This window comes from Erinaceus europaeus, chromosome 10, assembly GCF_950295315.1.
Source record: "Erinaceus europaeus chromosome 10, mEriEur2.1, whole genome shotgun sequence".
NCBI classification, from domain to species: Eukaryota; Metazoa; Chordata; class Mammalia; order Eulipotyphla; family Erinaceidae; genus Erinaceus; species Erinaceus europaeus.
Window position 1 is genome coordinate 18,505,609 of NC_080171.1, and position 25,182 is coordinate 18,530,790.

Below are 25,182 nucleotides of genomic sequence, written 5' to 3' on the forward strand. Positions count from 1 at the left end.
GACTACAGCACTGCTTCACCACCCATGAAGCTTCTCCCTCCCCCCAGAAAGTGGAGACCTGGGTGCTTAAACCAGGGTCCTTGCACAGGCTGGTATGCGTATTATACTGGCATACGTACACCACTGCCCTGCCCCTTAAGGTGGTCTGTTAATGGTGTGCCAAAGAATAAACCCAGGGTCTTCTTTACGTGCAATACCACTAAGCAGACGTTCAGCTCAATTTTTATTCTGTAATTCTGAGTGAGAGAGGGAGACACCAAAGTACCATTCTGCCACCCGACACTCTGTGTTGTCCCATGTGATCCAAGCCGGGACCTCACATCTGGTAAGATATAGGTCCTAGTCACTGGACGATCTCCCTGATAGCTTTCTTTTAAAATTAAAAATGGTTGTGGCTTGGGAAATAAATTAACTGGTATAGCTTAGCCCTTGTATACATGAGATTCCTAGTTCAATTCCTGGCACTACATGTGTCAGAGAGGTACTCTGATATCTCTCTCTCCCTCTCTCTCTCTCTCTCTCTCCCTCTCTGCCTCTTTTTTTTTTTTTAAGTAAGACTGTAAAAAAAAAAAAAAACAGAGAGAAAAGAAATAGTTCCCCGGGCAGGGTGTCTGCCTTGCCATGGCCTAGCAGCACACAGAAAGTTCTATGGCAAATTATCTGGGAGGTGACACAGTGGATAAAGCCTAGGACTCTCAAGTGTGAGGTCCTGAGTTCAATCCCCAGCAGCACATGTACCAGAGTGATATCTGGTTCTTCCTCGCTCTCCTATCTTTCTCATGAATAAATAAATAAAACTTTTTTTAAAAAAGTGCTATGGCAGAGGAAGTATCAGGACTGTGTCTCCCCATCTCTCTATCCAAATGGAGAAGAAAAAAAAGTGAGCCAGAATGGTGAAATTACACATGCCCCTGACCCCAATCACACACACACACACACACACACACACACACACACACAGAGTTTAAAATGGAGCAATAACAGGCTACCAGAACAGCACCGCTGACATACCTGGAAACTTCTGTTTTTCTCTGTAACACAGGCAGGTCAGGGAGACTGGATCTACACTTGCTGTTCATGAAAGCTTTTCTTAAAATGCATTTTGCTTCCCCACTTTCATTATTTCCCTGTTGAACACATCCTCAGCTTCAGCTGGCCTCTTTCGTAAAATGCCTTGCACATTACGATGCTGTCCCACCTCATACTTTAGGATAAAATGATGCTATTCTAGTCAATTCAGCAATGCTTCTGTCGTTTGGCATCAGTCTTGACCAAAATGCATCACCATTTTTAGGGTAACAAAAATGGACAAGCCTCTCTACCCACCATCCACATCTGCAACCCTCTGGTGGAGTCTCCTACACGATTCCCCCAGGGGACTGTGAGCTGTGTCAGGAAGCTGAAGACTTCAAGACATCCGCTTCTCAGTTGGTGGCAAGCCCACATGCCCCAGGGAAAATTTGCTACCCTGTCCTTGAACACTTCTGCTTTAAAGCGTTGGGTTGTATTAGTAATACTCGACTCATTCTGAGGGATTAACGGAATGCCACAAATGATCATCCCAGCCGACCCTGGCGATTTCTTCAGAAGCCACCACCCTGCGCCTCCCGTCAGGTGTAAGTTCACTTGTTTGTGACAGTTTGCGGCGCTGTGCCACCAGGTGGCAGCATTGCTCCCCCCGTGGGCTCTTGTCCCCTTAAATGCAAACATGCGTTGTCAGCTGAATTCATGTTTCGGGCAGTTTTTGCTTTTTTCTTGTTTTTGTTTTCTTTTACTTGTTTTTATTTCTCCTCCGATGTGCCTTATGCTGGGCTAGAGTTCTACCATTTCCCTGTGTCCACGATTGAGCAGGACAAACGCTTTTCTCCACCGTGTCCAAGTTGAAGGCCTTCCTCCGTTGGCGCTGAGCATCCCGCAGGTCTGCACAGTGCTCGGCTCTCAGCAAGCTCGGTTACACCAAGGAACTTTGAAAGCTCGAGGCATAACAGGCCCCACGTTCGATCCTTGCCATCCCAGTATATCAGAGTGATGCTCTGGTTCTCGCTAATAAATAAATACAATCTTCTTTCTTTCTTTCTTTCTTTCTTTAAGGACCCTTTTCTCAGTATTGACACGGAATTTAATAGTTTCCGGAATAGGTGGGGAGCAGGTTCTTTGCTGCAAAGGAAGAGCCGGGGGTGGCGCGTACTCCCCCAGACCTTGCAAACGAGCACGGCCTCACCCACGCCTTGAACTCTCGCCCGGGGCGCCCAGAGGGAGCTGGAGGGAGCGAAGCCGGCTGCACTGCGGCGGGTGGGCGCGAGCATTTCCGGGGGGCACCCCAGCCGAGTCTCCCCTCCATCTCCAGCCTGCGCGGGGACCCCGGGGCGCCGGGCGAGGGAGCCAGGCGGCACCACAATCCGCCCCAGCCCAGGGCCTACGGGCCCGACACCCCACTTGGCCTCTGGCTGGGTCAGGGTCTCACCTCAGCGCCCAGGGCGCCCCCAGGGTCCCCAAAGCTGGGGCCGCGCCCTCTGGCAGAGCCTCCCGTCCCAGGCTGGGGCGCCTTCTGCAGGCCCGGGAGAGGAAACACATGGCTCACGGGTAGAGAAACACACACACACACACACACACACACACACGTACACAGGCTGCGGGCAGACGCACCTTTCACATACAGACCCATGGACAGCTCAGGATACACAGGTTTATCCATTCCACAAATGCTAATTCTCTAGTGGAGGTCCTAGCTCCAACCCTACCAAGGACTGGATAGATGTCCCCAAGTCCAACCGCGCCTTCCCCAGCCCCAGTGGCTCTGATCCCCTGCACGGAAGTTATTTTGAAGGGGTCTTTGTTTGCTAGTACCAAAGCACTGCACAGTTCTGGTTTAAGGCGGTACCAGAACCTAGGATCTCGGAGATTCTCAGGCATGAAAGTCTTCTGTATAACCACTGTGCTATCTCCCCAGGCCATGCTAGATCTTGTGAAACCCAACATAGGCCCACTGTCTGGTGCCATTTAGGCCAGGGCCCAGCAGGTGGAGTGCTGGACTTGCAGGCATGAGTACTTGAGCTTGATCCTTGGCACCATATATGCCAAAGTGATGTTTTGACACCTCTCTCTTTCTCTCCTTCCTCTCCCCCCCCTGCTCCCTCTCTGTCCCTCTCCCGTCTCCCTCTATCTCCCTCCCCACTCTCCTTCCCTCACCCTTTCCTTCTACCTCTCTCTTTTCCATTTCCTCTCTCTTTTCACTCCCTCTCCCTGGCCCTCTTTGTGTCAATAAATAAAATCTATCGTAAAAGAAGTAAATCTCTCTGCAGCCCAGGAGATGGCACAGCAGGTAGCACACCCGACTTACAATCAGGGCGTCCTGAGTTCTATCCCACGTACCACGTAAGCCAGAGGGATGTCCTAGTTTTCACCTTCCCTCTTATAAATAAAATCTTTTCAGTTATAAGAGAAAGGAAGAAGAAAAGAACAAAGAAAAATCATTTAGATATAAAGATTTATTGTCATTTCAACCCACAATTGAAGTAGGAGCACATTACTCAAACACAACCGGCTGTCGGCAAGAGCTCTCACCCAGGTGGACGTGGAGACTAGCAGAGCAGGAGCTGGACTCTGCCACCAGCAGAGAGGATTCAGGCCCTCAGATCTTCCCACCAGCTAGGACTGGACTCTAGAAACTTCCTCATAGAATAAAGTCTAGAGGGAGTCGGGTGGTAGCGCAGCGGGTTAAGCACCCGTGCGCAAAGTGCAAGGACCGGCATAAGGGTCCCAGTTCTAGCCCCGGGCTCCCCACCTCCAGAAGCGTAGGTCTGCAGGTGTCTATCTTTCTCTCCCCATCTCTGTCTTCCTTTCCTCTCTCCATTTCTCTCTGTCCCATCCAACAACTACTACAACAATCAAATAATAAGGGCAACAAAAGGGAATAAATATAAAAAATATTTTTAAAAAAAAAAGAATAAAGTCTATCATTGGTCTTAACTGCCTTTTACTATTTCAGAAGGGCAAGGCCTACAAGAATGGGTAGGGATATATGTCCCCTTCTGCTGTCTTATTATTTTCCAGATTTAGTTGAAGCGTACTGATTGCTGGCTGGTGTTGATGGCTAAATTTAACCTGATGTATCAATCTCAGGCCACCTGTTTGTGCCCAAGGCCACACTTAACCAGGAAGCACACAAGAGATGGCACTGCTGGGTAAAGGGTGAACTAGGCAAGGTACTAAGCACACTGCAGCTCCTGTGTGTGAAGTCAGAAACTGTTTCAAACGCATCTCCCTCACCTCTGCCTCTCCCTCCCCCACTGGCTTTTCTAAACCAATGGCTAGGGAATGGATGCCTTAAATCGCCCACCACAGGGTCTGTGTCCTCTCCTTTTTGCCATGATGTTGTCGAAATACCCGTGGTTCGGGAGGTGGCACAGTGGATAAGGCTTTGGACTCTCAGGCATGAGGTCCCGAGTTCAATCCCCAGCAGCACATGTACCAGAGTGATGTCTGGTTCTTTCTCTCTCTCTCCTATCATTTCTCATGAATAAATAAATAAAATTCACACACACACTCACACACACACACACCCCACTTCCTGATTCCTCTCTTGCTCCCAGATCTGTCACTGAACTTGGAACTATTTACATTCAGTCCTCCGGGGAGCTTGTTGTCTCAGGGTTTTAAATATCATTCACATGCTCCCACATTTGTATCTCTAGCTAGAATCACTCCCCCACCCCCCACCCTCAATCCCAGGCTCATATGACTGACTACCTAGTCCATCTCCACTTCCATGTCCAGAATACAACTTCAACACAACAAGTCAAAACAAGATTCTAGGGTCTGCCCCTAGAACCCAGTCCTCTGCAGTCACTCGCGGCTTGCTTTGGTAAACATAACTCCCTATTTTTACTCAGTCCCCAAACATTGCAGCACTCTTGCATTTTCTTTATTTTACGTCCTATACTGAAACCCTCAACTAGCACATGGTCTCTGCTTTCTGTTGGTCATTACGCAATGCAGGGGACCTGGCGTAATGACCGCCAACTTTCAAAATATTTTTGTTACTGGGAAAAGCAGAATGATAAACTTTAATAATAGTAATACCAAGTTCTAGCCCCTACCCCTTTGGAGATTATTCTGCAAAAATAGGGGCACAGACTATGTATTGGTTAAGTGTGAGAAAACCAGATGTCTTTATTAAAAGAAGAACAACAGTGATGTGTTACACAGAAGCAAAGGACTCGAGAAGGAAGGAAAGGGAGGGGGTGGAGAGGGCACTGGAGTTGTGGACTAGGATAAAGCATTAGATTCTCAAGCATGAGGTCCTGAGTTCAATCCCTGCCAGCACATGTACCAGAGTGATGCCTGGTTCTTTCTCTCTCCTCTTATCTTTCTCATTAATAAATAAATAAATAAATAAATCTTTTAAAAAGAGAAAGAGAGAGCATTGGAGTCATGGTGCATGATGGCGGAAAGGGACCTGTGCTGGGTAAGAGTCTTTTGTAGACATGTCTAATAGGAAGATGAGAAATTGTACCCAGGAGTCAATAACTGTAGTGTAAATCATTAATCCCCTCCCCAGTAAAATCGTTTTTAAAAAAAAAAAGGATAGCATGAATTTCATAATGGTAAGAGGTAAGAAGTATGGGTGAGAGCTGTTAGATATTTCTTTCTTTTTTAATATTGGATTTGTTATTGATAGTGTGATATTGTAAGATTGTAAGATTAAAGGGCTTAGTTCCACACCACACCCATCACCAAAGTTCTGTGCCCCCCACCCTCCCACCATTTGTTAAAGAGGCTCTTCTTTATCCATTTAATAGTTTGAGTCCCCTTGTCAAAAATTAGATGTCCAAGGGAGTCGGGTGGTAGCGCAGCGGGTTAAGCGCAGGTGGCGCAAAGCACAAGGACCGGCGTAAGATCCTGGTTTGAGTCCCCGGCTCCCCACCTGCAGGGGAGTCACTTCACAGGCAGTGAAGCAGGCCTGCAGGTGTCTATCTTACTCTCCCCCTCTCTGTCTTCCCCTCCTCTCTCCATTTCTCTCTGTCCTATCTAACAACAACGACATAAATAACAACAACAATAATAACTACTACAACAATGAAAAACAACAAGGGCAACAAAAGGGAAAATAAATAAATAAATATTTTTAAAAAAATAGATGTCCATAGCCCACTTCCATTCTTGTTCCACTTTGTTCCATTTATCCAGTAGCCAGAAGCCTCTAAAATATGTCGGGGCAGGTTACCCCTCTGTTGAACCCCCTCCCATAACTATCTATCACGCTAAAAGTAACACATAATCCATATAAAGCCCCCACATTGTCTGGCCCTTGTCAATTTCCACTCTCACTGGTCTTTTTTCTATTCCTCAAACATATTCTAACTTCAAGACCTTTTTACTTAGTGATTTCTCCATTTAGAACATCTGTCCCAGATCTTTATATGAGTCTCTCTCACCTTCAAACCAGCTCTCTCTTCTAGGGGCCTCAGTAGAGGTGCCCCTGACCACCCTCCCCAGTACTTCTCTCCCTGGCCTTCTTTCTTTGTCTTCATAGCACTTATCATCGGTCCCACTCTGTGCTTCTTGTTTGCTTACTGCCTGTCTCCTTCATTAGAATAAGGACTCTAAGGGTCTGGGTGGTGGCACACCTGGCTGAACACACATGTTACAATGCACAAGGACCCAGACTCAAGCTCCCAGTCCCCACCTACAGAGGGACAGCTTCAAGATCAGTGGAACAATTTAATTGCCTCTCCCTTTCTTTCTCTCCCTTCCCTCTCAGTTTCTTTCTGCCTCTATTCAATAAATAAATTGAAGAAGAAGGAGGAGGAGGTGGAGGAGGAGGAGACGAAGACAGAGAAGGAGAAGAAGGAAAAAGAGAAGGAAGAAGAAGGAGAAGGAGACGAAGACAGAGAAGAAGAAGAGGAAGAGGAAGAGGAAGAGGAAGAGGAAGAAGAAGAAGAAGAAGAAGAAGAAGAAGAAGAAGAAGAAGAAGAAGAAGAAGAATGGTTTTGCCAAAGCAGGAATGTGTCTATTTGTTTTATTGACTGTATACCAGTGCTCAGAACAGTGTGTGGAACATAACAGACCGTCAAAAAATATTTACTGAACAGAAGTGGCATATATGCCTTATTTGTTTTTATGTCGTTATTTCACTTCTTCCTGCTGATTCTCAGGATCTCTCCCAACAAGCATTCCGGGCAGAGAATATTGAAATTCAACTAAAACTTCTGTGCCAGTTCTCTGCTGTGCTATTGCATCATACAAGGTCTTGGTGGGAAACAGATGGCATTCCAGAAAGGTTTAATGGAGATTAATTTAGGGCTAGGAGATAGCTCACCCAGTAGAAAATGTCTCCTACTGTGTTTGAAGACCTGGGTTCAAGTCCCATCACCTCACTGGAGCACTGGGAACAATAGCAAGGGAGCTTATAGATGGAACAGGCTGTGGTTTTTCTCCTCTCTATATCTATCTATCTATCTATCTATCTTAGTTTTTCTCCTCTATCTCTAAATAAAAATCTAAGAACTGAGCCCAGAGGCCACTCGACAATATAGTAAATGTATAAGGTCCTTAGATCATTTCCTGGTGCTACTTTCAAATAAACAGAGAAGGACCATGGACATAGCTCAGCATGTTAGAGCACAGGCCTTGCATGTTTGAATGCCCAGGTTCAACTCCTGGCACCACCATATGTCTGAGATAAACAGTGCTCTGGTATCTCTATCTGTCTATGTATCTATCTATGTATCTATCTGTCTGTCTGTCTGTCTGTCTGTCTGTCTGTCTGTCTATCTCTTCCCAGAGCACTGCTCTGCTCTGGCTTATGGTGGTACAGGAGATTGAGTCTCCGGGACTTTGGAGACTCAGGCAAGAGAGACTGTTTGCATAACCATTATGCTATCTATTCCCCCTTTTTCCACTTCCCTCCCTCTCTCTCTATCTAACTCATAAAAGTAAATAAATTTTTTAAGTAAAATAATTTAGTGAAAGGACCACTTTCAGAGGAAAGGATGGAACTGCTGTAGGCAGCCACTGCTATTGAATTAAAACTGTGCCAAACCCCAGGCATTTCACCTTCCAATAAAGTAGGTGTTACATATATACTGCCTGAAATTCTGCCTACTGAGAATTCCTTTAACCACTCCATTAAAAGGCAATTCCTGGATGGGGTTGCAAGTAGCTGACTACTCCTTTTAAATGAATCTATACGTATGTATGTATTAATGGGAGAAGAAAACAGAGCATCACTGCAGTACTTGCAGTAACAGGGATCAAACTCCAGACCTCACACTTTAGAGTGTAACACTTTATGCACTGCTCTGCTTCCCGGGTCATATAGCTATCTACTTCTGATGGAGATCAGCATAATTTGGAGATTCACTTGAATATCAAAAGTACACATTTTGGGGCAGAGGAGACAGTACAATGGTTATGCAAACAAACTATAATGCCTGAGGCTCTGTGGTCCTAGGTTCAGTCCCCCACACCACCATAAACCAGAGCTGAGCAGTGCTTTAAAATATATACATATATTTTTTTCCTTAACTATTTGTAGAAAACTTCTCCATACTCTGGCAGGGGCTTTGGGGTCCTGGTGCATGATGGTGGAAAAGGACCCAAATTGGGGGTAAGCTTGTTTTGCAGACACTTGTCATGGGGAGATAAGAATTTGTACCCAGGTGTCAACAACTGTACTGTAAACCATTATCCTGCCCCTCCCTCTCATAAAGTTGAAAAAAAATCATTGTCTGTATTTATTTACTGGATAGAGACATCCAGAAATCGAGAGGGCTGTGGTCTTGTTGGTATTTTTTATTTTATAAATAAATAATTAAAAAGAAAGAAATTGAGAAGGAAGGGGTGATGGGGGAGAAACAGAGAGACACCTGCAACACTGCTTCACCATTTGCAAAACTTTCCCTCTACAGGTAGAGACCAAGGGCTCATGCACTCAGCCAAGTGCACCACTACCCAGTCCCTGGAAAAAAAAAAAAAAAAGTTTTTCTCCATGAAGGCACATGTGTATACAGAAGCAGCAGCAAGAAACAACACAAGTAGGAATTCGAGCCACCTATTCAGGCTCTTCTCCATTCCTTCACAAACTCCCAAGACCTGGCCTTTATGTGTTGTGCCCAAAAACAGTGTGTGCGAGGCTGGCAAGAGAACTCACTTGTTTTGCCATTTGAGCCTCCCAGTTCAGAGCCTACTCCCCTTCCAAACTGGAGGAAGTTTTGGTGCTGTGGTAGCTCTACCACTCTGTCTCCTTGTCTCTGTCTCTCTTTCTATGTTATAAATAAATAAATAGACAAATAAGTCAGCCCAGAGCAATAAAACCCTGATGACAGTAGCAACAAAGGGGGGGGGGGGAGAAGAAGAATGCTATTACGTATATTCAACTAAATGAATTACTCCAGATAACACTTTTAGGTCATACTGGCCAGTGAGCTAAGGGTGTTAGTTATTTATAATTTATAGTGTAAACTATAGTTGAGTCTAAGAGTAGGGTTAGGGCCCAGTGGTAAATCAGGAGCTGCTTTTCAAGTTGAAAAGAATCTTTAGCAGAAGAGGCCTGGCTCCACTCCACACACTGTAAGGGTCTTCACTATAATCCTCCTGTTGAGTTCCTATGACATGTTTATCCACCACAGACAATCTGAAGCTCATTTAGTTTATGAGTCACAAGGCCCAAGCAGAGAGGAACTTACCCTGGAGAACAGACCTGCTATAGACTCCTTCCTCATTTCAGGGTTGATTCAAAACAGCTAAGTTTATGCCACACTCAGTAAATACTTTGCAGCATCACACCTAAATACTGTGTCCATCACCTTCAAAGTCCAAAGTGACCCTCTAAACTGTCTTTCCTCTCTCCTCATCATGAAGGTTCCCCGTGACCCCAGAACACTATTTTCAACAACTCCCACCTCCAAGAGCAGAAAGATGTCCTCTTTGTGGTAGGAGCTTGAATTTTTGTAGGATCCTCTTACTTTGTAGTGCATGGTTATTAAGGCGTTTGGGATGATCTAAATTAGAACAATCTTGTGCACCAGATCCAGGAAGCATTTGTGTTAGGAAATTGTGCAGATGCAGTCACCTCTGCCATGTTGTCCCCTCAGGCTATTGCTAGTTCCCACGAGAGTTGGGACATTCTCAGAGCACCTGTTCCACCATGTTGTGCCCTCAGGGCATTGTCTATATCCCCGCAATAGTTGCAGTGCTCTGGTTACTCCTCCCCCTTCCCATTCTCACCAGAGTTATTATCCTACCCTGGAGTGCTATGGTTACTCCTCCCCCTTCCCATTCTCACAAGAGCTACTCCCATAAAAGCCCTCCTTCTTCCACCTCGCTCTCTTGCCGGCTCTTCACTGCAGGAAAGGTTATTGCTCTGAGGCGGCCATTTTTACTACCTCCAAGTGGCCCAACCTGCTTCTCTCTCACCGAACTCTGAGGTGCCAGCTTAAATAAAGATTTGTGTTCCCTCTTCACTCTGGATCTCCTCTCTCTCTTCTCTGCAGCAACACATTTGCCATCAGTTTAAGGATAAAATGGATATTCTGCAGATCAAGATTATCTTCCAACAGCTCATGCCGCATCTGATCCTACCCCTCTTTGCAGCAGGAAATGTGGCATGTCCCTGTTATTTCAGGCGAAAAAGAACTGACTTCAGCGGTCGTTGACTGACTGGCAAGACAGAAATCATGAGCTCCATTACCATCTGTGATGCACTGCACCAAGAGCTGTGGTGTTTTTTAAGTGTTTGTGCTCTGATTCATGTAACTTATACAGGAACACAGACATGCTGAAAATCTATGATAACTGTCAAAAACAAGATGAGGCAGCCAGTTCAAAGGCTATTTCCTGCCATATTTTTTTTCACTCCATGGTCAGGGAGATTTTATTAATTACTAAGTATACTAACCTGTCCCCCTCTAGATTCCAAAGAGGTTATCTGAATCTCCACCTGTACTTTGAGTTAGCTGTCTGTGGTTTTAATCTTATCTTTTTTTTCTTAACTTTATTTATTTATTTGATAGAAATTGAGAAGAAGGGGGAGCTAGAAGGAAGAGAGACACCTGCAGCTCTCTGCCTCACCACTTGTGAAGCTTTCCTCCTGCAGGTGGGGACCAGGGGCTTGAACCCGGGTCCTTGCACATTGTAACATGTGCACTAATCTTATCTTTTTAAAACTATTTTATTTACTGTCGTCGGAAGGTGGCATATTGGATAAAGTATTGAGCTCTCAAGCATGAGGTCTTGAGTCCAATCCCTGGCAGCACATGTACCAGAGTGATGTCTAGTTTCTCTCTCTCTCTCTCTCTCTCTCTCTCATCTTTCTCATAAAAAAATAAATTCTTTTTAAAAAACTATTTATGTACTAATGAGAGAGAGAGAGAGAGAGTTGGCATTAAAGCATCATTCTACTACAGGCAGTGCTGGGACTGAGTTTGTGACCTCATGTTCCCAAGCCTAATACTCCGGCCACTAAGCTGTAGCCAAAGCTGGGGCTCAGGGCAAACACTTGCACTCTAGCCTGAAACCACTCCCCAGCCCCATTACTTTCTTACATTTTTAATGAAAGAAGGAGAGACAGACAGAAAGAGTTCTGCCTGCAAAGCACTCCCCCACCATCCATGGAGTCTGTTCATTTTGTCTTTTTTTTAAATATATTTTATTTATTTATTAATGAGAGGGACAGGAGGAGAGAGAGAAAGAACCAGACATCACTCCGGTACATGTGCTGCTGGGGATTGAACTCAGGACCTCATCCTTGAGAGTCCAACACTTTATCCACTGTGCCATCTCCTGGACCACATCATTTTGTCTTTGTTTCTTTCATGCAGTTTTAGAGATCAAACCCACGGACTCACACGTTTTAATCTTATCTTTGTTTTTCTTCTTATCTTTATTTATTTATTGGATAGACATTGAGAGGAAGGGGGAGGTAGAGAGGAGAGAGACAGAGAGACACCCAAGCAGGAACTCTACCTCAGAGCCACATCCCTACTACAATCTAAAGTCTTTTTTGTTTTGTTTTTTGGGTTTTGTTCTTTTTGTTTGTTTTTGGTTTTTTGAGGGGTGTGTGTGGTGCAGGAACCTGTGTGACCCCACTGCTCAGAGAAACTTTTTTTTCTTCATTCTTCAATTTCAGAGAGAACCAGTTAAGGAGATACAGAGAGTAGGAGAGAGAAGAAAGGCACACTACCACTCCACCATTCAGGAAGCTTCCCTTGGTGCTCTCCCATATGCTGCCCAGGCCCCAAATACTCACAAGTGGCAAAGTATGTGGCATACCACATAATGTATCTCCCAGCCCCTTAATTTTGATCATGTTTAAACAGCTTTATCTATTAACTACTTATTTTGGATAGAGACAGAGAGAAATTGAGAAGGAAGAGAGAGAGAGGGAGGGAGGGAGGTCACCGGCAGTACTGCTTCACCACTTGGGAAGCTCCCACCCTAGAGGTGGGAGCCTGGAGTTTGAGCCCAGGTCCTTGCACACAGCAGCATGTGCCTTCTGTTGGGTGTGCCACCACCCAGTCCTTATCATTTTTAATATATCACAAATTTGCAAACGATCAGAAACAGGCAGCCCACAAATAACAGATGTCATCTCCATTCGTGGCTAGAGTAATTCAGTGCCTCAGACACTTTATCTTCAAATGTCTTGAGCTCTGCAAATCTACCACCTTGTGCCTCACTGGTGCTAGTCTAGTGACTCTGGTGTTCTGCAGGCTCCAGAGAATTGGCTTCCCCACTCCCCATGCGAACAGACTCATCAGCTCTGCGAGATTACTCCTGCGGGCCTATAGTCAGACCAGAGATCCTCCGTCTCTAACATGCTCCCAATGGCACAGCTGTCCGGTGACCTGCTAGAGAGAAGGCTATGCACTACCAGGACCCCAGCAGAGCACCAAACTCTCCCACTACCACTTATCTCCTACAGCTGCCTCCCATGGGCCCAGCCCAACCAGCAGCTACCAGGCAAGTGGTCCTGCCTAACAGAGCCTGTAGAAGTCAGCCTTCCAGAGAACAAAGCAGAGCAAAGGACAGTAAAGAATGAATGAAGGTATTGGGCCAGGCGGCGGCGCACCTGGTTAAGCGCACACATTACAGGGCATAAGGACCCAGGTTCAAGCCCCTGGTCCCCACCTGCAGGGGGTAATCTTCACGAGTGGTAAAGCAGGTCTGCAGGTGTCTCTCTGTCTCTCTTCCACACTATTTCCCCCTCCCCTCACAATTTCTCTGTCTTTATTCAAAATAAATAAAGATTTAAAAAAAATTTTTTAAATAAATGAATGAAGGTATGGCAACAGAGATTAATTAGAACCACTGTCAACAGAAGGGTGGATCAGTGGGGGGAAGGGATGTGTAGATGAATATATCTGAGTAAGAGAAGAGAATATCAGTGATGGGGCCAGGTGGTAGCACAGCTGGTTAAGCACGTATATTATGTGCAAAGACCTGGGTTATCCCCGGCTCTCCACCTGCAGGGGGTGTTTCACAGGCAGTGGAACAGTTCTGCGGGTATCTATCTATCTATCTGTCTATCTATCTAGCTCCCCTCTCCTCCCAATTTCTCTCTGTCCTATCAAGTATAATAGAAAGGAAAAGGAAAAAAAAATCGGGGGAAAATGGCCACTGGGAGTGGTGGATTTGTAGTGCAGGCACAGAGCTACAGAGATAACCATGGTGGAAATAAAAATTTTAAAAGATGGGAGCATGGATCAACCTACCAAGACCCATGTCCATTGGAGAAGCAATTACAGAAACCAGGCCTTCCACCTTCTGCACCCCATAATGACCCTGGGTCCATGCTACCAAAGAAATAAAGAACAGGAAAACTTCCAATGGAGGGGATTGGATACGGAACTCTGGTGGTGGGAACTGTGTGGAATTGTACCCCTCTTATCCTATGGTCTGGTTGATCATTGTTACATCAATAAAAGAAATTTTAAAAGAGAGAAGAGCAATGATGAATATTTAATGGGTATTTATCATGTGCCAACTTTGAAACTCAGGCTTTACTCAGACTGCCTTATTTAACCCAAAGAGATGGATCTACTGGGGGTCGGGCGGTAGTGCAGAAGGTTAAGAGTACATGGCACAAAGCACAAGGATCAGCGTAAGGATCCTGGTTCAAGCCCCCGGCTCCCCACCTGCAGGGGGATTGCCTCACAAGTGGTGAAGCAGATCTGCAGGTGTCTGCCTTTCTCTCCCCCTCTCTGTCTTCCCCTCTTCTCTCCATTTCTCTCTGTCTTATCCAACAACAATGACATCAATAACAACAATAGTAATAACCACAACAATGATAAAACAGTAAGGACAACAAAAGGGAAAATAAATAAATAAATATTATTTAAAAAAGAAGAAATGGATCTATTAGGGACCTGCTGGCAGTGCACCCAGCTAAGTGCACACTTCACCATGTGCAAGAACTAATGTTCAAGCCCGCTCTTCCCACCTACAGATGGGAATCTTCACGCAGTTAAACAGGTCTACAAATGTCTCTCTTCCTCTCTCCCTTTCTTTCTTTTTTCTTTTTTAAATTTCTTTATTGGGGAATTAAGTTTTACATTCAACAGTAAATACAATAGTTTATACATGCATAACATTTCTCAGTTTTCCATATAACAATACAACCCCACTAGGTCCTCTGTCATCCTTCTTGGACCTGTAATCCCCCCACCCACCCACCTACCCCAGAGTCTTTTACTTTGGTGCCAATTCCAGTCCTCTCTCCCTTTCTACCTCCTTCTCTCTCTAAGTTTCTCTCTGTCCTATCAAATAAAAAAGAGGGCAGGGGAGATAGTGTAATGGTAATGATAAACAGATTATCTTGCCTAAGGCTTTGGGGGTCCCATGTTCAGTCCTCTGAACTACCATATGCCAGAGCTGAGCAGTGCTCTGGGAAAAGGAAGGAAGGAAGGAAGGAAGGAAGGAAGGAAGGAAGGAAGGGGATTTATTGCCATGCCTATTTTACAGGTAATAATATTGAGGTAAAGAAGCTGAATAACTTGTCCATGGTCACTCACTTTGAGTCCTGGCCTCGGTGTGTTATCTGTAGAGTCTCACTCCTCTGTACTGTCTGTGGTCAGTGGACAGGTAACTTAAGATAGTAGAAAAGAGAAGGTAGAACCATATAAAAAACGGATAAATATACATACATATATTTAAATTTATTTATTTACTTCTTTATAGAAATACTAGTCAACCCCTATCTGTGACCTACTACTGCAGTTTTCAGTAGAGGGGATGAGGACACAGAACTCTGGTGGTAGGAAAAGGTATAGAATTATAACCGTTATATTATAATTTTGTAAATCAACATTAAATCACTAATAAAATATTTCTTTAAAAAAGATAAAAGAATGTAACCCTTAGAGCAAAAGATCCCTGAGTTCAAGATTCTTGCTGTGTGGACTTGTGCTCTAGGCCTCCTGCTTTACATGTAAAACAGAAGTAATAACATGATAAATAATACAAAAATGACTTTACAGTTTTGTCAGGGAAATAAGGAAGAAAATAGCGGAAATGTCTTCCATATACTGAGTGGTCATAAAAGTCGTGATGCATTCTCATATAGAAAAATCCAGGGAGTCGGGCTGTAGTACAGCGGGCTAAGCGCAGGTGGCGCAAAGCACAAAGACCGGCATAAGGATCCTGGTTCGAACCCCGGCTCCCCACCTGCAGGGGAGTCTCTTCACATTCGGTGAAGCAGGTCTGCAGGTGTCTATCTTTCTCTCCTCCTCTCTGTCTTCCCCTCTCTCTCTCCATTTCTCTGTCCTATCCAACAACAACAACAATAATAACTACAACAATAAAAACAACAAGGGCAACAAAAGGGAAAAAATAAATAAAATAAATATTTTAAAAAAAATTTTAAAAAGAAAAGAAAAATCCGTACTAACTTTTCCAACAGCCCAATACAGCTGAGCACATAGAAAACAGAAATGTGACTGCTATTATTCTCACTAAAGGATGGGAGGGGAGATACGTCAGGAACTTCAGAAGGAGGCATCTAAAAGTGCCTTTAGAGGCAGAAGGTAGCTCACCAGATAAAGCACACCCTTTGCCATGTTCACAGTCCAGACCCTGACTAACCTCAGCACACAAGGGAACGCCGCAGCACTGGGGCAGCTCTGGTGCTGTGGCGCCTCTCCCTTTCTGTCTCTCTTTCTCTACAAGTAAAAAAATTAATAAATAAAAGTACTTTCGTGGGAATGATTGAGTCAGTACCCCATATATTAAGTTTTCTTTTGAGGCCTTCTCTTCCAGTCTATCTCTGGTATTAAGATGGGAAATCACTCATCCCCTTCCCCTGGCTGTTTATTTCCTTGAAATTTGGGGATTTGTTAATTGTGAGCTGGCTTGCCCCTCTCCTTAGAAATCCCCTCCTGGTTCCCAGGACCAAGAGGATGGGAAGGATTTAGGGGGCTCCCAGGCCAGGCTCCCTGCTGCTGTTGTGTTGACCCAGGTGTTGAGCATTTGAAAGAGGGCGGGGGTAAGGTAGCATAATGGTTATGCAAAGAGACTCTCATGTAGGAAGCTCCATAGGGCCAGGTTCACAGAGCCAGGAATCTGCTATGGAGCTTGTGGGCCTTGTTCTCAGGAATAGTCCCTTTCAGCCCCATGGTCCCATCTGCTTCCCAAATGATGCTAGACTGGCACTGAGTAATCTGCAGCGACTACCCCAGGCTCTGCTGTTGTTCCGAGGACACCAGAAAGCCTTCTTCATCAAAGAAAAGAGAATGAGGATGAGAGGTAAATCTAGGAAAGGGTACATCAGGCCTCACTCTGATGTCCCTGTCCTGACCATCACCTCTGAAGGCAGCCCTACAGTGGTTAGTGCTGCTGCTGCCGCGAGGCCACAGTGCAAACCTTCTCTCTGGAGCTGAAGGAACATGGTCCTCTTCTCTTGCCTTGACTGAAAACAGGGTAGGTTCTCACAACTGAAGCCAAGGAAAGCAGAAGGGGGGGGGAGTTTTGCTGGAGGCAAGAGGGGTGAGGGGAGATGGCAGGCAGGGTCAGGTTCCATCAGAAGGGGGGGGGACTTGGAGGGAAGGGGAACCCATGGAATGGATTTGGGGAATTTCTGGGGACAGAAAGCGAAAGTTGTGGACCATAAATAGCAGGCACACACAGCCTTTCACACTCATTCCCAGAGCTTGCCCCCCCTCACACCCTCCCTCACGCCTGCAGCCAAGGCTCAGCCTAACTCCTGCGCACACTCTCTCACACACTCCCTTACGCTCACAAGTTGGTGTTTGCCTCTGCCCGCCCTCCATGGCCCCCCGTATGGCTGCACTACTGGCCCTCAGCCTGCTGGTTCTCTGCATCTCCCCCGGTAAGGCTGCGAAGGGTCAGGGATAGGGAGGCGGGTGGGGAGGTGGCGGGGGGGGGGGGGGGGGGGGCGGCAGGGTTCTACATCCCTGACTGCTTGGCACTGGACTAAGGGACACTGCTGGTTACCTCCGAATATTTCCATGAGCCTCGGGGTTCTCGGTGTGTGGGTGTACCTGAACCCCAGAGTGCCAGTGTGTGTCTGCATCTAGATGTACCTCAGCAGCTATGCCCCCACCCTTCTGTCTATTGGCACTTCCTGCTGCTTTATTTTCCCAGGTGAAGTGAGAAACCTGTGTGTATTCACTTAAGGTGGGGAGAACAGGCACCTAAGCAGGGCAAAATCATCCAAATGGTTCACGATTCCTAAGGTGGCCTTCTGCTGTCCCCCAGCCGGCATTAACTCTTCCTTGGTGCAGAAGTTGGGCCTGGGAGAGGGGTTGGGGTGGTGTTCTGAGCAGTGACTGTTCACCACTCTGCTTAGAAGGCTTTTTAACTGTTTAGCAACCAGTAGGGCCACGCCCACTGCCTCTGCAGAGACAAGGGGCTCCTTAGTCCTAGTTAGAGCTGTGGCCTTCCCTCCCTAAGGCCAATAAAACTTCAGTTCCCCCCTCTATCCCCCCACCTTTTTTTGTGGGATCAAATCTTGGGCTTCAAATGCAAAGCATGCCCTCTTCCACTGAGCTATACCTCTGCCTCCACCGCCTGACATCACCTCTTCCTACTCCAGCTCTGGGTGGTGCCAATGACGCAGAGGACTGCTGCCTGTCTGTGACCCAGCGCGCCATCCCTGGGCACCTCGTGCGAGCCTTCCGCTACCTCCTGGTGAAGGATGGTTGCCGGCTGCCTGCCGTGGTGTGAGTGCACAAAGGGTTCTGGGGGGCACATCTCCCCAAGCAGCCCCTGCTGGTTTCCCATCTGCTTATCTGTTTGCCATGCCCACTGCCTTCAAGGGAGCTTCCCCTTGAAAGTCTCCCAGCTGTGATCCCCAGTGGCTGCCTCCCAGAAAGCTGGGTACCAGGGTTTCCTTGTCTCTGACTTCAAACCCCAGGTTCACCACGATGAGAGGGCACCAGCTCTGCGCACCCCCAGACCAGCCCTGGGTCACCCGCATCATCAGAAGACTGCAGAGAAACCCTGCAAAGGCAAGCCAGACTCTCCCCAGCCCTGTTCTCTATCTATCTATCTATCTACCATCTATCTATCTATCTATCTATCTATCTATCTATCTATCTATCTTTCTCTCTCTCTCTCTATGCCCCCGTCCAGGATCCCAACCCTTGATCTCACCTCTCCTTGCTCCCCCCAGAACAAGCGCCAAAGTAATTAGCCCACAGTGGTCCCAGAGGGAGCCTGGTATCTGAGAGAAAGCATGTGAGCCACAGCAACCCAGAGAACCAAGGACCAGAAGGGAGACCCAGGCCTCCAGCATCTCTGCATAGACTGAGCCAAGCTGGGCATGGCCCAGGGTGTTGGTGTGTGAGTGTGGAGCCAACAGACTGCCATGTTCCCAATAAAGCCTACCTGGTACCCACAGATCTGACTGTTGTCTGCGTGCTGTCTGTCCAGGAGGACCAGAGCAGGTGGGGGAGGGGGTGGAATGGTGGGGTAGCTTTCCAACCTGTAATCTGAGCATCTTTCTCCTCTCCCTCCACCTAATACACTGTGCTATTTTTTTTTCCCATTCTGTGTTCTTAGCATCAGTTCCCACAGTCGAGACTGCCTCACAGCCCCATCACACTCTTAAGTTTCAGCAAACGTCACCTGTGTCATCTTCAGACACATCACATTTTCTCTTATGCCTCCCAGTCTTTGCTCTACAAGGATCAAGTGTGTCAGGAATCAGGTATCTCTGAAGAGAAGGGAATCTCTGGGAATCAGTTCTCATGACTGGGGGAGGGAGAGGCAGAGGACCCAGATCCACTGCCTGAAGGGAAAGTGTCCGTCCACGTCTGCCCTCCCCTCTATTCTTTTTTAAGATTTTATTTACTTATAAGAAAGACGCAAGGAGAGATAGAGACAGAAAGAGTCAGACATCACTCTGGTACATGTGCTGCTGGGGATTAAACTCAGGACCTCATGTTTGAGAGTCTAATGCGTTATCCACTGTGCCACCTCCCAGACTATATGCCCTCCCCTCTAATAGGAATACATCACTCTCTTCTGTCCATCTGCCTTCCCATCTTGGTCTGGATGGCTCTTCCTCTAAGAAGCCTTCCCTGAATTCCCTGACATAGCCTCTTTCTCTTCTAAGCTCTCAGGGCCCCTGCCCACTCCATGTAGCAACATTCATTACACTGAATTATAATGGCTGGTTGGCCAAACTTTCCTAGACATGTATCACATCTGGTTTGGGTTCCTGCTATCTCTCTGGTGTGTAACACCCTACCAGGCACAAAACAGTCACACTATAAACATCTGTGTTGAGAATGAGTAAGTTTGTGAGGAAAGAGTCAGCAGCCGGGGGTGAGCGTTCATCTGTCCATCTGTCCATACAGAAGCTGATCTCCAGGTCAGTCTTCTTCTCTGGCTCAGTTATGTGGGTTTGGCCCCATGTGGACCATCCTGGAACCACTTTTGTCAGAGGGAGTAACAGACTCAGAGGTCAGAGATGGAAGAATGAATAGCTGGGGGTGGGGGAGGGGTGCTTAGAGAAATTCATCATAGAGTCACCTCCCCTCCCACCCCCACCCCCGAGGATCCTAGCAGTCACTCAGGCCACAGGGTCAGTGTGAAACTGAAACTCCCTGTGTGGTACAAAAGAGTGAAAAAGCACTGTGGGAACAGCAAAATCTCTGTGACCCTTGGAGAACCACATCCTTAAAAAAAGAATAAGGAAAAAAGAAAGGAAGGAAGGAAGAAGGAAAAACTGCCAGGAGCAGTGGATTCATTGTGTAGACTGAGTCACAGACATAGTCCTGGTGGGGGAAAACAAAAACACAGTCACACAGACCTGGGCAGGCCTGTGACTCTTGAAAAAGGGACCAAGGTAAGGGGTCGTGCAAGTCCCTCCTCATTGAATTGAGCGTAACAGCTCCCTCCTTCCCTCTGAGCCCAGGAGCAGATGTTCAAAAACAACTATCCTAGGGTCTCAGTTACAATGAGTGGGAGGATGGGGCTAGTTGACAGGAACAATTGTAAGGCCCAGACTTTGGCTCTACGGCTTGGGGTAAACTACCCATCCATTCATCCATTCATGCATTCATGCATTTATCCATCAAGCTGTCCCTGCATCCATTAGGCCTCCATCCACCCACGCATCCACAGGCTCACCACCCATTAAGCCATCCATCAAGTCAGCCAGCCATGGAACTCCAGACATGCCAGCTATGGATACCATTTGGCCCCAGTGCCCTGCACTCCAGCAGATGGAACAATCAGGTGTGACACCTGATTCCCAGTGAAGCCAAGCAGAGGTGAGCCTACTACCCTACACAGCAAACACAACCTTCCCGCTAGGCCCTGGAAACACAAAATAGGGGAGGTGAGAGCGCGAGGCCCTAGAAAGGTCCACCAGGACTGACCCCAGGCATAACGTCCTTGACAGGTTCACAGGGGGCTACAGGAACAGGTCCTGAGGTCAGTGCCCAGGAACCAGGCATACAATCCCACAATCCCACAGTCCCAGTCCAGTTTGGCTCCTTACTCTGAGACTATAGACAAGGACCTTCTCACTGTGTACTCTAAGACCTTACTTCTGGGGGGCTGGGTGGTGGTGCACCCAATTAAACACACACAGTACTAAACAGAAGGACCTGGGTTTGAGCCCCTGCTCCCCTCCTGCAGTGGGAACACTTCACAAGTGGTGAAACAGGTCTGCAGGTGTCTCTCTAGCTCCCCTTCCTTCTCTCTGTCCTGTTGAATAAAATAGGGGGGAAAGGTGGGGAGGCCAGGCAGTGGTGCACCTGGTTGAAAGCACATGTTACAGTGCACAAGGACCTGGGTTCGAGCCCCCGGTCCCCACCTCCAGAGGGAAAGTTTCACAAGTGGTGAAACAGGGCTGCAGGAGTCTCTCTCCTTATCTCCCCATTCTTCTCAATTTCTGGCTATCTCTATCAAATAAAGATAATTAAAAAAAAAAAAAAAAGGAAAAAATGGCCACCAGAAGCGGTGATTCATAGTGTTAGCAACAAGTCCCAGCAATAACCCTAGAGGGAAGAAAAAGAAAGCCTTACTTCCTCCACCTGTCAGGAACAGGCAAGGACTTAATTGCTAAGAATTTCTCAGGTCCCACCTCCCTTCGGATCGCCCGCGCCTGCTGCCGCCCGGGAGAACCAGGTCATCAGTCGGTTCCGTGAAAACAAAAACAATCGGCGGCAGCGTGGCGGGCAGCCGAAGGCTCCGAGTTGCGGGGCGGAGGACGCGGGGCCGGGCGGGGGCGAGCCATGGGGCTGGCGGGCACTGGGAGCGCGGGGCAACCACGGCACCGCGGCTAGCGCGCCCGCCGCCTGTGTGGATCGCCTCCGCCGCGCGCCGGGGGGACGAGGAGCAGGACGCGGCCTCGGCCGGGCACGGGCCGAACGGCTGCGGACACCCGGGCGCCGGGGAGCCGAGCGCCGCCGCCGCCGTCTTCGGGATGGATCAGTGCGTGACGGGGGAGCGCGAGCTGGAGAAGGTGCTGCTCGAGTTCTAGGGCTACGGGCAGCTGTGCGAGCGGCCTGGGGAGCTCAGGGACTACACCCCGGCGGCCTCAAGCACGAGACCCCGCAGAGCCACCAAGTTTGATTCCGACATGAGTAGTGCGGGGATAGAGGGCTGCTGGCAGGCAGACAGCCAACTGCTTCTCAGTGAGGTGATGGTGGAGCACTGGATGTCGCTGAGGAGCTCTGCCAGGAATCTGGTCTTTCTGTAGACCCAAGTCAGAAAGAACCATTTGTGGAGTTAAATCGAATATTAGAAGCACTAAAGGTCAGAGTGCTGAGACCTGCTCTAGAATGGGCAGTATCAAACCGAGAAATGCTGATAGCCCAGAACAGCTCATTGGAATTTAAGCTACACAGACTGTATTTCATTAGCTTATTAATGGGTGGAACTACAAATCAGCGAGAGGCATTACAGTATGCTAAAAATTTTCAGCCATTTGCTCTAAATCATCAGCAAGACATTCAGGTTTTGATGGGAAGTCTCGTGTACCTTAGACAAGGGATTGAGAACTCACCATATGTTCACCTGCTTGATGCGAACCAGCTTGGGCTGACATCTGTGACATCTTTACTCAGGATGCCTGTGCCCTCCTAGGGCTCTCTGTGGAGTCCCCACTCAGTGTCAGGTTCTCAGCAGGTTGTGTGGCATTGCCAGCTTTAATTAATATCAAAACTGTGATTGAACAGAGGCAGTACACTGGAGTTTGGAACCAGAAAGATGAATTACCTATTGAAGTGGATCTTGGTAAAAAGTGCTGCTATCATTCTATATTTGCCTACCCTATTCTTCATCAACAAACAACAGGTAACAACCCACCCATGAAATTGGTCTGTGGTCATATTATATCAAGGGATGCCCTGAATAAAATGTTTAATGGTAGCAAATTAAAATGTCCATATTGCCCAATGGATCAAAGTCCAGGAGATGCCAAGCAGATGTTTTTCTGAAGAAATAACTTTAGCAGTTTGTAAGTGAAACTGAGTTGTAGGTGCATTTCAGAAGAGAATGTCCCATTTAATGAAGCTAACCAAGGACTCCCATGGTGATATAAGATAATGCTCCAGGAACTTGACTACCATTTTAGTGTATAAACACAGAGGGGAGTGCTCCAGGTGAATATTATCATAGGGCTTTATTATATTCTTGGTCCTCATTTCTGATCAAGTAAATTCACCAGCAGTTGTCATTCAATGCAGGTTTTGTACTTAATTATAGGGTAATTTTTTTTTTTACTTTTTAAGAGCAGAAGTAGAAATAAATCTCCCCATTATGTGTTAATATTTCTCCTACTTTAACTTTTGTCATTTCCCCAATAATTTTAAACTTTAAAAATGTTTGTGCATATCGCACCAAAGTAAAAGACTCTGGGGCGGGAGTGGGTGGGTGGGGAGAATACAGGTCCATGAAGGATGATAAATGACATAGTGGGGGTTGTATTGTTAAATGGGAAACTGGGGAATGTTATGCATGTACAAACTATTGTATTTACTGTTGAATGTAAAACATTAATTCCCCAATAAAGAAATAAAAAAATAAAATAAATAAAATTTTTGTGGAAAAGTTTTATTGCCTTTTATGTATACGTAATTATAGGAAAAGTCCAGAAAAAAATGGAAAAATTGTGGTCACAGACTGATTTGCGCTTTTTTTCCCCTTTTTTCTTAAGAAAGAAAGCTATGATAGATTCCAAATTTTTCCTTTTTTATGTTTTCTGCTGCTCCAACTTTCACCAAGAAGTTAGTAGACCTGCACTTGAGCTCTGCTTTGTAGCCCCAGCAGGCTTGCTGTTTAAAATTCCACCCCAGTCTATCAGGTTCTTGTGAGAAGTCTTTCACTAGAACAAAGTGGGAGAAGTACTATTGTTTCTTTGCTTTTATTGCCAAGAGGTGCTTGTTTAAAAAGTCTGTTTAAGGGAGCTGGGTGGTAGCACAGCGGGTTAAGCACACGTGGCGTAAAGCGCAAGGATAGGCATAAGGATCCCGGTTCGAGCCCCCGGCTCCCCACCTGCAGGGGAGTCGCTTCACAGGCAGTGAAGCAGGTCTGCAAGTGTCTATCTTTCTCTCCCCCTGTCTGTCTTCTCCTCTCTCCATTTCTTTCTGTCCTATCCAACAACGACAACAGCAATAATAACTACAACAATAAAAAAACAAGGGCAACAAAAGGAAATAAATATTTTTTTTAAAGTCTGTTTAATAAAATGAAATTCTGAAGTTAAAAAAAAATTCTCAGGTGAGGGAGATAGCATAATGTTTATGCAAACAGACTCCCAAGCCTGAGCCTCCCAGGTGCCAGGTTCAATCCTTGCACCACCATAAACAATAGCTCTTATTAAAAAAAAAAAAAAAAAAAAGCACACTTATGGACATCTAATCTTTGATAAGGGGGCCCAAAATATTAAATGGAGGAAGGAGGCTCTCTTCAATAAATGGTGCTGGGGAAACTGGGTTGAAACATGCAGAAGAATGAAACTGAGCCACCTTATTTCACCAGAAACAAAAATCAACTCCAAATGGATCAAGGACCTGGATGTTAGACCAGAAACTATCATATACTTAAAGGAAAACATTGGTGGAACACTTTCCCACCTAAACCTCAAGGACATCTTTGATGAAACAAACCCAACTGCAAGGAAGACTAAAGTAGAAACAAACCAATGGGACTATATCAAATCGAAAATCTTCTGCATAGCCAAAGAAACTATCACACAAACAAAGAGACCCCTCACAGAATGGGAGAAGATCTTCACATGCCATACATCAGACAAGAGACTAATCACCAAAATATACAAAGACCTCAGCAAACTTAACACAAAAAAAGCAAATGACCCCATCCAAAAATGGACAGAGGATATGAACAGAACATTCACTACAAAAGAGATCCAAAAGGCTAACAAACATATGAAAAATTGCTCCAGGTCACTGATTGTCAGAGAAATACAAATAAAGACATTGAGATACCACCTTACTCCTGTGAGAATGGCATACATCAAAAAGGACAGCAGCAACAAATGCTGGAGAGGCTGTGGGGACAGAGGAACCCTTCTGCACTGCTGGTGGGAATGTAAATTGCTCCAGCCTCTGTGGAGAACAGTCTGCATAGTCACAAGGCGAGACATAGACCTGCCATATGACCCAGTAATTCCTCTCCTGGGGATATAACCCAAGGATTCCATAACACCCAACCAAAAAGCTATGTGAACACCTATGTTCATAGCAG

The 25,182-nt window shown here is 46.4% G+C and overlaps 1 protein-coding gene, 1 long non-coding RNA gene and 1 pseudogene across 2 annotated transcripts in view; all 3 read left to right on the plus strand.

The window, feature by feature from the left end:
- Positions 1 to 25,182, plus strand: part of LOC132540843 (uncharacterized) — a 207,079-nt gene that overhangs the window by 98,210 nt on the left and 83,687 nt on the right. The gene's annotated exons all lie outside the window — the stretch shown is intronic.
- CCL19 (C-C motif chemokine ligand 19) lies at positions 17,043 to 18,860 on the plus strand. Its single transcript, XM_060198912.1, has 4 exons — positions 17,043 to 17,326; positions 18,053 to 18,179; positions 18,374 to 18,467; positions 18,632 to 18,860. The coding sequence occupies exons 1-4, from the start codon at positions 17,053 to 17,055 to the stop codon at positions 18,650 to 18,652; spliced, it is 516 nt and encodes a 171-aa protein (XP_060054895.1). The 5' UTR covers positions 17,043 to 17,052; the 3' UTR covers positions 18,653 to 18,860.
- On the plus strand, positions 21,606 to 23,324 carry LOC132540712 (E3 ubiquitin-protein ligase RMND5A-like; annotated as a pseudogene).